This window comes from Oncorhynchus keta, chromosome 29, assembly GCF_023373465.1.
Source record: "Oncorhynchus keta strain PuntledgeMale-10-30-2019 chromosome 29, Oket_V2, whole genome shotgun sequence".
Lineage (NCBI taxonomy): Eukaryota > Metazoa > Chordata > Actinopteri > Salmoniformes > Salmonidae > Oncorhynchus > Oncorhynchus keta.
In genome coordinates this window covers 14,273,043-14,289,536 of record NC_068449.1, presented here as the reverse complement: position 1 = coordinate 14,289,536, position 16,494 = coordinate 14,273,043, and the positions used below count along the sequence as shown (strand labels likewise).

Here is a 16,494-nt window from a genome sequence, read left to right as displayed (position 1 = left end):
GAGAAAGAGACAAAGAGAGAGGCGTAGAGAAAGAGACAGACAGAGGCGTAGAGAAAGAGACAGACAGAGAGGCGTAGAGAAAGAGACAGACAGAGAGGCGTAGAGAAAGAGACAAAGAGAGAGGCGAGAGAAAGAGACAGACAGAGGCGAGAGAGAAAGAGACAGACAGAGAGGCAGAGAAAGAGACAGACAGAGAGGCGTAGAGAAAGAGACAAAGAGAGAGGAGTAGAGAAAGAGACAGACAGAGGCGAGAGAAAGAGACAGACAGAGAGGTGTAGAGAAAGAGACAGAGAGAGAGAGACGTAGAGAAAGAGAGAGAGACGTAGAGAAAGAGACAGAGAGAGAGGCGTAGAGAAAGAGACAGAGAGAGAGACATAGAGAAAGAGACAGAGAGAGAGGCGTAGAGAAAGAGACAGACAGAGGCGTAGAGAAAGAGACAGACAGAGAGGCGTAGAGAAAGAGACAGAGAGAGAGAGACGTAGAGAAAGAGAGAGAGACGTAGAGAAAGAGACAGAGAGAGAGGCGTAGAGAAAGAGACAGACAGAGGCGTAGAGAAAGAGAGACAGAGAGGCGTAGAGAAAGAGACAGAGAGAGAGAGACGTAGAGAAAGAGAGAGAGACGTAGAGAAAGAGACAGAGAGAGAGGCGTAGAGAAAGAGACAGAGAGAGAGACATAGAGAAAGAGACAGAGAGAGAGGCGTAGAGAAAGAGACAGAGAGAGAGGGGTAGAAAAAGAGAGGAGAGAGAGGCGTAGAGAAAGAGAGAGAGAGAGGGGTAGAAAAAGAGAGGAGAGAGAGGCGTAGAGAAAGAGACAGACAGAGAGGCGTAGAGAAAGAGACAGACAGAGGCGTAGAGAAAGAGACAGAGAGAGAGGCGTAGAGAAAGAGACAGAGAGAGAGGCGTAGAGAAAGAGACAGACAGAGAGGCGTAGAGAAAGAGACAGACAGAGAGGCGTAGAGAAAGAGACAAAGAGAGAGGCGTAGAGAAAGAGACAGACAGAGGCGTAGAGAAAGAGACAGAGAGAGAGGCGTAGAGAAAGAGACAGACAGAGAGGCGTAGAGAAAGAGACAGACAGAGGCGTAGAGAAAGAGACAGAGAGACAGACAGAGAGGCGTAGAGAAAGAGACAGACAGAGAGGCGTAGAGAAAGAGACAGACAGAGAGGCGTAGAGAAAGAGACAGACAGAGAGGTGTAGAGAAAGAGACAGACAGAGAGGCGTAGAGAAAGAGACAGAGAGAGAGGCGTAGAGAAAGAGACAGAGAGACAGAGAGAGAGCGAGAGAAAGAGACAGAGAGAGAGGCGTAGAGAAAGAGACAGAGAGAGAGGCGTAGAGAAAGAGACAGACAGAGAGAGAGAGAGAAAGAGACAGAGACAGAGAGAGAGGCGTAGAGAAAGAGACAGAGAGAGAGGCGTAGAGAAAGAGACAGAGAGAGAGGCGTAGAGAAAGAGACAGACAGAAAGGCGTAGAGAAAGAGACAGACAGAGGCGTAGAGAAAGAGACAGAGAGAGAGGCGTAGAGAAAGAGACAGACAGAGAGGCGTAGAGAAAGAGACAGACAGAGAGGTGTAGAGAAAGAGACAGACAGAGAGGCGTAGAGAAAGAGACAGACAGAGAGGCGTAGAGAAAGAGACAGAGAGAGAGGCGTAGAGAAAGAGACAGACAGAGAGGTGTAGAGAAAGAGACAGACAGAGAGGCGTAGAGAAAGAGACAGACAGAGAGGCGTAGAGAAAGAGACAGACAGAGAGGCGTAGAGAAAGAGACAGACAGAGAGGTGTAGAGAAAGAGACAGACAGAGAGGCGTAGAGAAAGAGACAGAGAGAGAGGCGTAGAGAAAGAGACAGAGAGACAGAGAGAGAGGCGTAGAGAAAGAGACAGAGAGAGAGGCGTAGAGAAAGAGACAGAGAGAGAGGCGTAGAGAAAGAGACAGACAGAGAGGCGTAGAGAAAGAGACAGAGAGACAGAGAGAGAGGCGTAGAGAAAGAGACAGAGAGAGAGGCGTAGAGAAAGAGACAGAGAGAGAGGCGTAGAGAAAGAGACAGACAGAAAGGCGTAGAGAAAGAGACAGACAGAGGCGTAGAGAAAGAGACAGAGAGAGAGGCGTAGAGAAAGAGACAGACAGAGAGGCGTAGAGAAAGAGACAGACAGAGAGGTGTAGAGAAAGAGACAGACAGAGAGGCGTAGAGAAAGAGACAGACAGAGAGGCGTAGAGAAAGAGACAGAGAGAGAGGCGTAGAGAAAGAGACAGACAGAGAGGTGTAGAGAAAGAGACAGACAGAGAGGCGTAGAGAAAGAGACAGACAGAGAGGCGTAGAGAAAGAGACAGAGAGACAGAGAGAGAGACAGACAGAGAGGCGTAGAGAAAAAGACAGACAGAGAGGCGTAGAGAAAGAGACAGAGAGAGAGGCGTAGAGAAAGAGACAGACAGAGAGGCGTAGAGAAAGAGAGACAGAGAGGCGTAGAGAAAGAGAGACAGAGAGGCGTAGAGAAAGAGACAGACAGAGAGGCGTAGAGAAAGAGACAGACAGAGAGGCGTAGAGAAAGAGACAGAGAGACAGAGGCATAGAGAAAGAGAGAGACAGAGAGGCGTAGAGAAAGAGACAGAGAGACAGAGGCGTAGAGAAAGAGACAGACAGAGGCATAGAGAAAGAGACAGACAGAGGCATAGAGAAAGAGACAGACAGAGAGGCGTAGAGAAGGAGAGACAGAGAGGCGTAGAGAAAGAGAGACAGAGAGGCGTAGAGAAAGAGAGACAGAGAGGCGTAGAGAAACAGATAGAAAGATGGACGGTAAGAGAGTCAGGGAAATAGAGAGATAAAATAATGATGTAGAGAGAGATAAAGAAAGAGGAAAGGAGGGAGAGACAGAAGGAGAAAGAGAGAGGGAGAAAGAGTGAGACTCTTGTGATACCATACTGCTAACTTGGCACAACTCCTCATCTTCTATTACCTCTGAAAACACAGAAAGGCAAAAAAACTGATAACATTTCACAGCTTAAGCAAAAATAAACAAGCTTAATGAATTAACGTGAGTTGGATTCCCCAGACAGCCTTCTCTCTCCCCAACTCCCCAGCCCTGGTCTTCTTTCTAAATCTTCCAATTGCTTCCAATTTACCTAGTCTGCTGTTGGCAGTTTGTAAAATGAAACGCTAACATGAAAGCATCCGTCTCAGATTTTTGAAGTGCAAGTACTCTTTTTCTCTCTCTCTCCTTTCTCTCTCTCCTTCTCTCTCTCCGTCTACTTATCTATATCCCTCTCGATTTCTCTCTCCCCCTCTCACTCCCTCTTTCATGAGTAAAAGGCTGCCGTGTTCATGTTCTGTATTTCCCGACAGAGAGAGAGAGTGATGGCTGATTTTCAGCAGTGAGGAATAGTGAGTGGTTAAAAAGAGCTTTCTTCCTACAGCTCTACATAAATCACAACATGAGTCAATATTTAATAATGCTTGGCTTGGTCTGGGCCTCTTGATCAGCCTTGTCAGGGAGAATAACTCTCTCTCTCGCCATCACACTGTGTGTGTGTGTGTGACTGTTGATCGGGCCTGTCATATGTAATAGGTCCCTCCTGGCTGGCTGTGACATAAGGGCCAGTTTTACTACCATACTAACATGTAAAAGATCATTACGCTGCCACTCTGCCCTTAGTCTGGACATAGAGGAGGAGAGTATGGGAAGGGAGGGGTGATGGATCCACAGAGAGGGTTACTGTGGCTGACAGGAAATTAAAGGTCCTGAATATTAAGACATGCACATCTACCCAATCTTCTACATCACATACACACACACAAGCACACGCACACGCATGCACACACACGCACATATACACACACGCACACACATACACACACGCACGCACACACACATACACACACGCACGCACAAGCACACATACACACACGCACACACACATACACAGACGCACACAGACACACACGCACGCACACACACATACACAGACGCACACAGACCTTGACACGCAGATAAAGGCAGTGTATATCAAAGGGGTAGATAAAGCAATATTCCATCTCTCTGTTTCCTCCCTGGCTCTCATCCCTCCTCCTAATCTGTGTGTTCCTGTGTGAAGGAGACATCAAAGCAGTGCTGTAACACACAGGTCTCTCTGCTCGCTGAGAGAGAGGTCACTACCATCTCTACACACTGATTACTACCCCCGACTATCTACTGTCCTCCTCTAGCTCTCCTCGTGTGCCTCCTCCCCTCTCTGTCTCACTCTCCACTCTCCTCTCTGGCTCTATCCCCTAAAATGGTATACACTCCCCTCCATATTTATTTGTACAGTGAAGGTACAACTTTTAATTTGGCTCTATACTCAAGCATTTTGGATTTGAGATCAAATGTTTCATATGAGGCGACAGTACAGAATGTCACCTTTTATTTGAGGGTGCTTTCATACATAGCTGTTTAACCATTTATAAATTAAATATTGTTATGGATTGAGTTGTAATTTGTTGTCAACAATTGCACAAAATACTCTGTAATGTCAAAGTGGAAGATTTTTTAATAATCATAACTAAAATATAATACTTTTCCCTTTGTTTAGGCAATCCTAAATTAATTCAGGTGTAAAATTTGGCTTAACAAGTTACATGGACTGTGTGAAATAATAGGGTTGGCATGATTTTTAATGACTAACCCTTCCTCTGTACCCCATACATACAACAGCTGTAAGGTCGGTCTGAGAGGTGGGCAGCAGAGCAGTTAGACTTTGGGACAGTAACCGAAAAGTTGCTTGTTTGAATCCCAGAAACGACAAGGTGGAAAAATCTGCTGTTCTAACCTTGATCAAGGCAGTTAACCCCCACAACAACTGCACCGTGGGTGTCTTATAAGGCAGCCCCCCATCTCTCATTCAGAGGGTTGGGTTAAGTGCGGAAGACATATTTTGGTTGAATGAATTCAGTTGTGCAACTGGCTACATATCCCCTTTCCCTCAGTCTAGTATTGAATTTCAAGCACAGATTCAAAGACCAGTGATTGGTAGATGGGTAACAATAACAAATCAGACATTGAATATCTCTTTAAGCATGGTCACGTTAATAATGATGCTGTGGATGATGTATTAAACCACACAGACACATCAAAGATACAGTCATCCTTCTGAACTGAGCTGCAGGACAGGAATGAAACTGCTCAGGAGTGTTACCATGAGGCCAATGGTGACTTTAAAACAAGCTACTGAGTTCAATGGCTGTGATGGGAGAACATTGTAGTGACTACACAATAATGACAGTGAAAAGAAAAATACAAATATATTGGAAAACGTGCATCTTGTATGCAACAAGGCACTAAAGTAATACTGCAACAAAAACATAGCAAAGGAATACACCTTTTGAACTAAATTAAAATTCCTATGAAATCCAAGGGGTCTGAATACTTAAGTATTCGGAAAAATGCACTTATAGTGTAAAGTAGTTAAAAGTTTAGTATTTGATCCTGTATTTCTAGCACACAATAACTACATCAAGTTTGTGACTCTACAAACGTTTTGGATGCATTAGAAATTAATGGTAAATATTGTATTGTGTCATTTCATATGGTAAAAAAGAATAGAATATGTTTCAGAACACCTCTACATTCCTGTGGACGCTACTATGATTACAGATATCATACATGAATCGTGAATGAGGGAGAAAGTTACAGAGAAACACTGATAATATGTAAAGGAATATCCTCAAATCAACATTCTGGACTGTCGCCTCATATGAAACGTTTGATCTCAAATCTAAAATGCTGGAGTATAGAGACAAATTAAACGTTTTAGCTTCACTGTCCAAATAAATACGTAGTGGAGTGTATATCTGCTTCATTGAGTGTGTGTGTGAGAGAGTGTGTGTGTGAGAGAGAGTGTGTGTGTGAGAGAGTGTGTGTGTGTGAGAGAGGGTGTGTGTGTGAGAGAGTGTGTGTGTGAGAGATGGTGTGTGTGTGAGAGAGTGTGTGTGAGAGAGGGTGTGTGTGTGAGAGAGTGTGTGTGTGTGTGAGAGAGGGTGTGTGTGAGAGAGTGTGTGTGTGTGTGAGAGAGGGTGTGTGTGTGAGAGAGTGTGTGTGTGAGAGAGGGTGTGTGTGTGAGAGAGGGTGTGTGTGTGAGAGAGTGTGTGTGTGAGAGAGGGTGTGTGTGGGAGAGAGTGTATGTGTGAGAGAGGGTGTGTGTGTGAGAGAGTGTGTGTGTGTGTGAGAGAGGGTGTGTGTGAGAGAGTGTGTGTGTGAGAGAGGGTGTGTGTGGGAGAGAGTGTGTGTGTGAGAGAGGGTGTGTGTGGGAGAGAGTGTGTGTGTGAGAGAGGGTGTGTGTGGGAGAGAGTGTGTGTGTGCTTGCGTGCGTGCGTGTGTGTCTATGATGATTACTCTGTGAGTCCGGGCCAGAAGCTGACCAAGTGAAGTGGCACTTAACCCCTGTCTAGAACTTTCATCAAATAAGCACATTTTACACCCCGAATACCGCTGACAATACACACCACGCAAATTACAAACAGGCCAAATAGCCCATTCTGTCTTAATTTCATTGTCGTTATTAAGTCGCTTTTTGAGAGGCAATCTTTATTGCTGTCATGCTTAGTAGGCTGTTGTTGAGTGGGCATTATATCTTCATACCAATTCATTATAGAAATCACTTTAAAGCAAATATTTACCAAGTGTGCAAACTGTCTTTGTTACCTAGTTTTGTGTAGAGTACTGTGTGTGAGTAACCTCTATCTGTGTAGTGTGTGTGTGTACGTTCATGTGTGTGTGTGTTACCTGTGTGTGTGCACAGTAGTGTATAGGTGATGTTCCCACTAGGTGTGGCTGGCTGGCTCCACTTGGCCCTGAGAGAGGTAGGTCCTTCACTATCAACCTCCAGCACCACAGGACCTACTGGGGCCATCTCCAACGTACGCCTCTCCACCTGGACACACACACACACGCACACACGCACACAAACACGCACACACACAAACACGCACACACGCACACAAACACGCACACACACAAACACGCAAGGAAAGACACATTATTATAATCATCATCATCATCATCAGTGCTTTTATAGACAGTTCAAAAATCGCAGACAAAAACCTGCCCCTCCCTCTCCACTGCCCCTCTACCTTCCCTGCTCCTCTACCTTCCCTGCCCCTCCCTCTCCACTGCCCCTCTACCTTCCCTGCCCCTCCCTCTCCACTGCCCCTCCCTCTCCACTGCCCCTCTACCTTCCCTGCCCCTCCCTCTCCACTGCCCCTCTACCTTCCCTGCCCCTCCCTCTCCACTGCCCCTCTACCTTCCCTGCCCCTCCCTCTCCACTGCCCCTCTACCTTCCCTGCCCCTCTACCTTCCCTGCCCCTCCCTCTCCACTGCCCCTCTACCTTCCCTGCCCCTCCCTCTCCACTGCCCCTCTACCTTCCCTGCCCCTCCCTCTCCCCTGCCCCTCTACCTTCCCTGCCCCTCCCTCTCCACTGCCCCTATACCTTCCCTGCCCCTCCCTCTCCACTGCCCCTCTACCTTCCCTGCCCCTCCCTCTCCACTGCCCCTCTACCTTCCCTGCCCCTCCCTCCCCTCCACTGCCCCTCTACCTTCCCTGCTCCTCCCTCTCCACTGCCCCTCTACCTTCCCTGCCCCTCCCTCTCCACTGCCCCTCTACCTTCCCTGCCCCTCTACCTTCCCTGCCCCTCCCTCTCCACTGCCCCTCTACCTTCCCTGCTCCTCTACCTTCCCTGCTCCTCTACCTTCCCTGCTCCTCTACCTTCCCTGCTCCTCTACCTTCCCTGCCCCTCCCTCTCCACTGCCCCTCTACCTTCCCTGCTCCTCTACCTTCCCTGCTCCTCTACCTTCCCTGCTCCCTCTACCTTCCCTGCTCCTCTACCTTCCCTGCCCCTCTACCTTCCCTGCTCCTCTACCTTCCCTGCTCCTCTACCTTCCCTGCCCTTCTACCTTCCCTGCTCCTCTACCTTCCCTGCCCCTCCCTCTCCACTGCCCCTCTACCTTCCCTGCTCCTCTACCTTCCCTGCCCCTCTACCTTCCCTGCCCCTCTACCTTCCCTGCCCCTCTACCTTCCCTGCTCCTCTACCTTCCCTGCCCCTCTACCTTCCCTGCCCCTCTACCTTCCCTGCCCCTCTAGCCCCCTCCCCTCTGTGCCTCATCCTGCCCTCCCCTCTTCAGCCCGTGCAGTGCCCTGTTGGCAGTGCTGCGTTTAGCCATATTGGCCGAGCCCATCCCAGGCCCTGACTCCCTGAGTGGCATTTCTCCCAAATGTCATCGTCACCAGACGGCCATTTATTGAACCCTAGAATCAGACACCTTTATAATGCCTGCCAGCTGCCGTACACAACTAAAGGCTTAGCGCACAGACACTACGTGCAAGTGTGTGTGCGTGACAGTGAATGTGTTCGATAATATCCATGTGTGTGTGTGTGTGTGTGTGTGTGTGTGTGTGTGTGTGTGTGTGTGTGTGTGTGTGTGTGACTCACCAGTGGTCCCAGGGCACAGCCCTGTGCGGTGCAGGCCTGTACTCTAAAGCTGTGTAGACTCCAGGGAGACAGGTGGTCAACAGAGAACCATAGGGAGGTAGAGTTCTGGACCAGCACACCGTTCATCCACACTCCATAGTTGCTGATCACTCCTAGAGGAGAGGAAAGCACACACACACACACACACACACACACACACACACACACACACACACACACACACACACACACACACACACACACACACACACACACACACACACACACACACACACACACACACACACACACACACACACACACACACACACACACACACACACACACACACACACACACACACACACACACACCCTGTCAGTAAACCAATCACAAGGAATTATCCTGAGGTTATTACAGCCTCATAAGGAAACAGCATGTCTCTTTTTCCTCCATACAGGGCTCAACAGATCATGTTTGTGGTAAGAACCTATTCTGTTTTAATTATGCGTCTGCCCAGAGAAAACCATTTCACGTCTTTGTAAAGAAATTGACAGTAATACGTCTCCACACGTAAAATGTCCCATATTCAGCTGGAATGCATCCAAAATGACATCCCATTCCCGAATTAGTGCACTACTTTTGACCAGAGCCCTATAGGAGACGTAGTGCACTAAATAGGGAATAGGGTGCCATTTGGGCTGCAGAGTTGTGATAGTGTTGTAATAAGCCCAGGTTGATGTGAAGCCTAATACATAACAAGCTTATTCTCCTGCTTGTCTCCATGTTTCCCACACTTTAATCCCCAGTGGGATTAGCCAACAAATCTCCAGGAAAATTGGGAAAAACTCCTCCAGACTTCTAGTGGTGTGGAACCAAGCAAATCATATGGACTCCATATTGACTCCACATTATGAGCAGCCAGACGAATAGTACAACGCATTCTTTGAGAAGAATTAAAGCCTTTTGAAGGGGTTTTAAGTGCGAGATAATCGGGTAATTGTGTTGAAATTTTTTTTTCTTCATATTAAATGGCTGTCAGATTAGCAAGGCTGTCATTTATCACGTCTAATAGGCGTGGAGGGTTTACGGAGCCAAATGCTCACACACTATATTATACACACTATTATATACACACTATATAATACACACTATTATATACACACTATAATATACACACTATATAATACACACTATATAATACACACTGTTATATACACACTATAATATACATACTATAATATACATACTATAATATACACACTATATTATACACACTATATAATACACACTGTTATATACACACTATAATATACATACTATAATATACATAATACACACTGTTATATACACACTATAATATACATACTATAATATACACACTATATTATACACACTATATAATACACACTGTTATATACACACTATAATATACACACTATATAATACACACTATATTATACACACTATATAATACACACTATATAATACACACTGTTATATACACACTATAATATACATACTATAATACACACACTATATAATACACACTATATAATACACACTGTTATATACACACTATAATATACACACTATATAATACACACTATATTTGACACACTATATAAGACACACTATAATATACACACTATATAATACACAATATAATATACACACTATATAATACACACTATATAATACACACTATAATATACACACTATAATATACACACTATATAATGTTCTGAACACAATGAGTCTGTGTTTGATGTGTAGTTACCAGATGCCATGGCGTCATACCCTGGGTGGTTCTGAACACAATGAGTCTGTGTTTGTCTATTGGAAAGAAACTGTGCCCGAATTGCATTGTGAAAGCTTAACACTGTAATATCATATTTTATAACACAGCTAGTGACCCAGATTGCGATTTATAATGGCCTGTTTTTGGACTGCGTAAACAACAACAGTAACTGTGTGATGGTGGGGATGCAGGGTTGTGTTCCCAAAAAAATAACTACAGCATGTTTTCTGAAATTCATAAAAGGCACAGCTTGGAGAGCTCAAAACAATACCTTATAGTTAGTTGAAGACTCTTCTTTGAGTCATAAAAGTGTATTAAAAGTATTATGAACTTTGCACACTTTGGAGAGGAGTGTGGACACTTGGAGACACCAGGTAGACTACTCACTCAAACCCTTGTAATATTTTTGTTTTATGTTGCGCCTGCCCCAACTTTCCATGAATATTCTTATCACGCTACTGAAGGTATTCAGAGTATTTTCAGATTTCCTTATCAACAAATGCGGCAAAAAGTACAGTAAATGTCAAATGTGTAAGATGAACTTGTGTCAGATTAACTGTTGTGTCCTCAACTCTGGCCTAATAATGGTCCCATACTCTCCAAACTGTTCCCTTTCAATTGCTACCATGGTTATGCATATGCTTTTCATATTTCTTCTGTAGGAAACATTTCAATTTAGCCCTATACATATAGGCCCATTCCCACAAGTGTAAAGGGTTAAACAGGATACAGAAATGCAATTTGAATTTGAATGAAAGAAAATATAATTGAATTCAGTGAAATTCAGTGAAATCCAAATGGCTTTTCTGTTCTGTATTAGGTGTGGTCTATACAAATATACATCTACATAAAACACCATGTCGTTATATACAGAAATAGAAAAGATTGTTGAAACAATATATTTTCATGACAAACTCTTAAAATGAATGATCAAGGAAAACAAAATCTGTATTCAAATATTCTAAGTTATATTTCATTAATCACTTACATTGTGTTTAATTTGTGGAAAATACTCCATCTCATGGAATGCATCAGTTCCATCATTTGAAAAACAACACCCAATGGCTACTCCGTCACAAGAAGCTTAGAGCTGTGATCTGAATAGTGATACTTATCACCCGTCAAATTCACTAAGGGGGCTTTGGATGCAAGGACTGTTGGGCAAAATAGCTCTGTCATTAGCTTAGCTGCGTCTTCAGCATCAAGTTGAGTTTCAGCTAACGTTTCAGTAAACAAGTCTAAGGCTAGGCTAGGCTAATGCTAAGTGACAGAGCAATTGTCCAATAATTTTAAATGGGTTGTTGACATTTGTATTGTTTGGAAACATTGAAATAAAACAAAACATTTTTTGGGGGGTTATAATGGGATGATCAGTAGTTTGACGGTCAAGAGGCATATACAGTATAAGTGATATCATAGGGTTTACATTGTATCCAGAAAGTCCGCAAAATCTTTGTACCAATCACGGATTGTGGCATTAGAATACAAAACACAATATATAAGGTAGGGTCTAATATAACTGCATTTTTTGTAGAGAAAATATAATGATCTATTCTAAGCACTAAGGTTAAAGAGTATTTGAACATTGTTTCCAGAGAAAAGTGATATATTCTTGGTATCTGGAAGTATACCTGTCAGATTCAAGGAAACACTCATGTTCTATTTTCAACTCATGAGTTGAATGGGAGTCAATTCAAACATTCTGAATTGAGCTCAACTGATGGGAAGGTTACAAAATGTAGTGGGATCTTTGAACCAAATGTATTTATTTGGCAGACAAATACAATTAAAGTGTTTGAATAAAACAATGTATACATTTGTTAGACATCAACATTTTCAGCACGAAAGCGAACATATTTATTTTGGAAATATATTTTTGCTGTTAAAGTAAGAGTATTGATTACCATACAATTTTGTCAAGAACAAATTTAGAGCGAGTTTCATTTTAAGCTGTGTATTTTCTCCTAAGAGCATGTACCAAGCCATACCGTGACTGCACATAGTTTATGATCTTTCTATTGTTGTCCAGAAATACAGACATCGTTGTGGACATCGTGGTGCTGTCTTTGAGCATCCCCTGACAACACGTGTTGCTACAGATGGCATTCCTCCTACCAACAACTACATTTCCTATCAAATGTACGTGTGATGTTTTGCTTTTTAAGACATCCTGTCCTCTTTGTTGTATACACTTACTATACATGGTTCTGATAAGAGTGTCTACTAAATAACTGATCGTCAGCGTTTGTACCTGAGCTATGTTACACCAAATTAAAAAAAGGTGAACTTTAAGAAACAAATCATGTCTAGGCAGCTCTCTCCCAGCCTGCAGTTCACAGCTTCAGTCAAAAGAGAGCACTTGCCATCCACTTAAAGAAGCAGCAAGCTCTTACCAACTCTCTCTCTCTCTCCCCCTCTCTCCTGCTCTCTCTCTCTCACTCTTCCCCATCTCTCTCTTTCTCCCTCTCTCTCTCTCTCTCTCTCTCTCTCTCTCTCTCTCTCTCTCTCTCTCTCTCTCTCTCTCTCTCTCACTCTCTATCCCCATCTCTCTCTCTTTCTCTTTGTCCCTCACTTGGTCTCTCTCCCTTTCACCCTCTCTCTCCCTCCATATTCACAATACTTTGACAATCACGTATCTAAAAGTGACTGTGACGTGTGCAGCATTCCAGAACAGATGTTAAGTGCTGTGACTAGCCTCCCTCAATTTTGGTAAACATCTCCCATTTTTGCACTGTCAAAATGCCCCTGTCAGTGTGTCGAGCTGGAGGAGTACGTACAAATACAAAGTGTGTACCTCAGTATGTCATCCCTGTCCAACTTCCCCTCCACCTATGATCCTTTAATTGACCAACTAGTTTGGGTACAAGATTCTCTGGTCTGGTGAAAGCAAGATTGAACTCTTTGGCCTGAATGCCAAGCATCACGTCTGGAGGAAACCTGGCAGCATCCCTACGGTGAAGCATGGTGGTGGCGGCATCATGCTGTGGAGATGTTTTTCAGTGGCAGGGACTGGGAGACAAGTCAGGTTCAAGGGACAGATGAACGGAGCAAAGTACAGAGAGACCGTTGATGAAAACCTGCTAGGAAGCGCGACTTCAGACTGGGGCGAAGGATCACCTTCCAACAGGACAACGACCCTAAGCACACAGCGAACACAACACAGGAGAGGCTTTGGGACAAGTCTCTGAATGCCCTTGAGTTGCCCAGCCAGAGCCCGGACTTGAACCCGATCAAACATCTCTGGAGAGACCTGAAAATAGCTGTGCAGCAACGCTCCCTGTCCATCCTGACAAAGCTTGAGAGGAATTGCATAGAGGAATGGGAGAATGGGAGAACCTCCCATTGTGTGCCAAGCTTGTAGCGTCATACCCAAGAAGACTCGAGGCTGTACTCACCGTCAAAAGGTACTTCAACAAAGTACTGAGTAAAGGGTCTGTATACTTATGTAAATGTGATATTTCAGTTTTTTATTTTTAATAAATTAGCAAACTTTCATAAAAACTTGTTTTTAATTTGTCATTATGGGGTATTGTGTGTAGATTGATGAGTCATTTTTTTTTTTAAATCTATTTTAGAATAAGGTTGTAACCTAACAAAATGTGGAAAACGTCAAGGGGTCTGAAAACTTTCCGAAGGGACTATATATCTAGTACATATGATATGAATTTATACAGCCAATGGTAAACCATGAAGAATTGTTTCTCTGTCACGTTAACCAATTATCAATTGTTCCTCATTCCCACCTCACCCACCTCTCCCCCCATCATAACCCTTCACCTCTTTACCGTTGGGTGTGTCTGGGGGTGTCCAGGTAATGTTGAGGGCATGGGGTGAGAGAGGAGTGACGTAGGGGGCAGGGATGTTTTCAGGGGTGCTCTCCTCTGTGTGAGCCTCGCTAGGGGGGCTGAAGGAACAGCCTCCCCCCGTACACGCCTAAACACATGGGAAACACACACACACACATGTATAAACATGCATACACACAGGAAACAAGGTTTACAAGATAAAGGTGAGTTTCGTTTGGACACAAAAAGTTATGTAATAACACATGATACAGTATAATTGACTCCTCATGTATAACTGAGAGTGTACTTGTGTGTACTCACAGTGACAGTGAAGCTGTAGGTGGTGCCTGGTGTCAGGTTACGGAGGGTGTGGTCTTCAAACAGTTCCGAGCTGTTATACACACACACTGACTCCTCCCCTTCTACTGACAGGTACACACTGTAGAACTCTAACACACCATTCACCTGCTCAGGACGAGACCACCTAGAGAGGGAGGGAGGGAGGGAGGGAGGGAGGGAGGGAGGGAGGGAGGGAGGGAGGGAGGGAGGGAGGGAGGGAGGGAGGGAGGGAGGGAGACCGACATACAGACAGACAGGAAGTTTTATTAATGCTCGGGGAATGGAAATTATAGGTTATTTGGAGGTTTTTGAATAACTTCCTTAAAACTTTCACTGAATATTTGAATAAGACTTTTAATAACACTACTTGATTATTTTAGGTCAATTTTTTTTACTCCAAGCACAAATAGGACATGTGGAAATGATTTTCCTTAGGCATTAATCATGAAAACACATTTATTTTTTTGTGACACAGCATCAGTGAGATTCAAACCTATAACTCTCTATAACTCTCTCTCTATCCATGGAGTTAATCCACTGCGCCACCAGGATGGAGCTAGCATGCCATGTTTTTTATGCATACACAGCTGTTCATTTTAGTCTATTCAAACAGAGCCCATTTAAATTAAACAGGCACTCATTAAGATCAGGTGTGGACGATTAGTGGGTGCGGCCAACACACCTGAACAAACTTAACAAGATAGAGGGTTTTGTTGATGCTGAGAACATAATGTATGTATGTGTTTTTAAATAACATTCTTAGAATGTTGTCTCTAAAGTTTCCTTATGGTTTTTATGGAAAGTTTCCTAACATTCTCAGAACAATTTGAGAACATGACTTAAATAGAATAAAACCATGAAGAAACCTGTGGGAAACCTTATACTGAAGTACTGAAATTCCCACAAAAGAAAGTTATTACTCTAAATTTGCTGAAAATGTTCCAAAGAACCATTCCCGGAAAGTTGTATGCAAAATAAACATAGGACAACCACACTCTCACCAACATATACTGTAGTTCTCAGAACGTTATGTACTAGCTGGGTAAATATAGAACAGAGGACACCACTATCTGAGGAGGGATCAAGGAGAAAGAGAAACAGAGAGACTTGACTTGTGATGCTCTTTATTGAGACATCTTATTTTTTAAATGTAACTAGGCAAGTCAGTTAAGAACAAACTCTCGGTGACTGGTTCAACACTAACCACTACGCTATCTGCTGACTTAAAACCACAACAAAACCCCAGTGAAACCTCACCCCACAAAAAACTGCACCAACTCAACACCAAAGCACCACAATACACAAACCAAACTGGACACATATATTTTTCTATGTTATTAACAATAATTCATTTCCCAAACATTACTGGCATTTATGTGTTCTTGTTCTAATTGGCCCACACCCCCATTGAAGGCTACTCCGTTCAGAGCACTTACAATTCTAATTGGCCTAAGACCCAATAGGCACCACTCCTTAGGACCACACATTTTTCTAATTGGCCCAGGGCTCAGGAGAGACCCCGCCCCCCTAGGACCACCTTCAATGTGAGCCATTTTGAGAAGTGATGAATGTATCCAGTGGTTGGTATGACTGATGAGTGTGTTACTGTACAATGAGCCTGACTAACCAATTGATCACATTACTCAGCTCATGTATACTGTGTCGATAGTGGCAGTAATTAATTCTATCATTGTAGGTAGTGAAACCAGAGAGGAGTTTTTAAACAATGATTTTATAATTTATTTAAAAACTAGTGCTACAAACAACTCAGGAGAAAATCCAGAGCAAACAGATCATACAGGCTAATATCAATGTGAAATTGACACCTATTAAAAGCTCCAGTATATTCAATTCAAATTCAAAGTGAGATTTTGCCATAGGAAAAACTAGATCTGATGTGTGTAGTGTAAGCATGCATTGGACAGAAAAGTGTTCGTGCTCGCCTGTGTAGGTACGCGTGTGCTGGCCAAGCGAGGGCAGGGAGGGAGAGGAGAATGTGTTTCTGCTGATATTGTTTTGTGCATATCCAGCAGGCAGGCCTCTCAACCTTTCTCACAGGCAGATTGCAACACAACAAAAGAATATTGAACACGTATGATCCCTCTACCTTGGCCTATTAGGATTCTGCTAACAAGGCAGTA

The 16,494-nt window shown here is 43.8% G+C and overlaps 1 protein-coding gene across 5 annotated transcripts in view; it reads right to left on the bottom strand.

The window, feature by feature from the left end:
* ush2a (Usher syndrome 2A (autosomal recessive, mild)) overlaps positions 1-16,494 on the bottom strand; it is a 504,765-nt gene that overhangs the window by 270,531 nt on the left and 217,740 nt on the right. For all 5 annotated transcript variants that reach the window (XM_052485995.1, XM_052485996.1, XM_052485997.1 and 2 more), the window contains exons 38-41: positions 14,336-14,498; positions 14,015-14,162; positions 8,450-8,601; positions 6,747-6,894 (exon numbers count right to left, since the gene is read on the bottom strand). In XM_052485995.1, the coding sequence (XP_052341955.1) occupies positions 6,747-6,894; positions 8,450-8,601; positions 14,015-14,162; positions 14,336-14,498 (611 nt within the window). The remainder of the gene's footprint in view (positions 1-6,746; positions 6,895-8,449; positions 8,602-14,014; positions 14,163-14,335; positions 14,499-16,494) is intronic.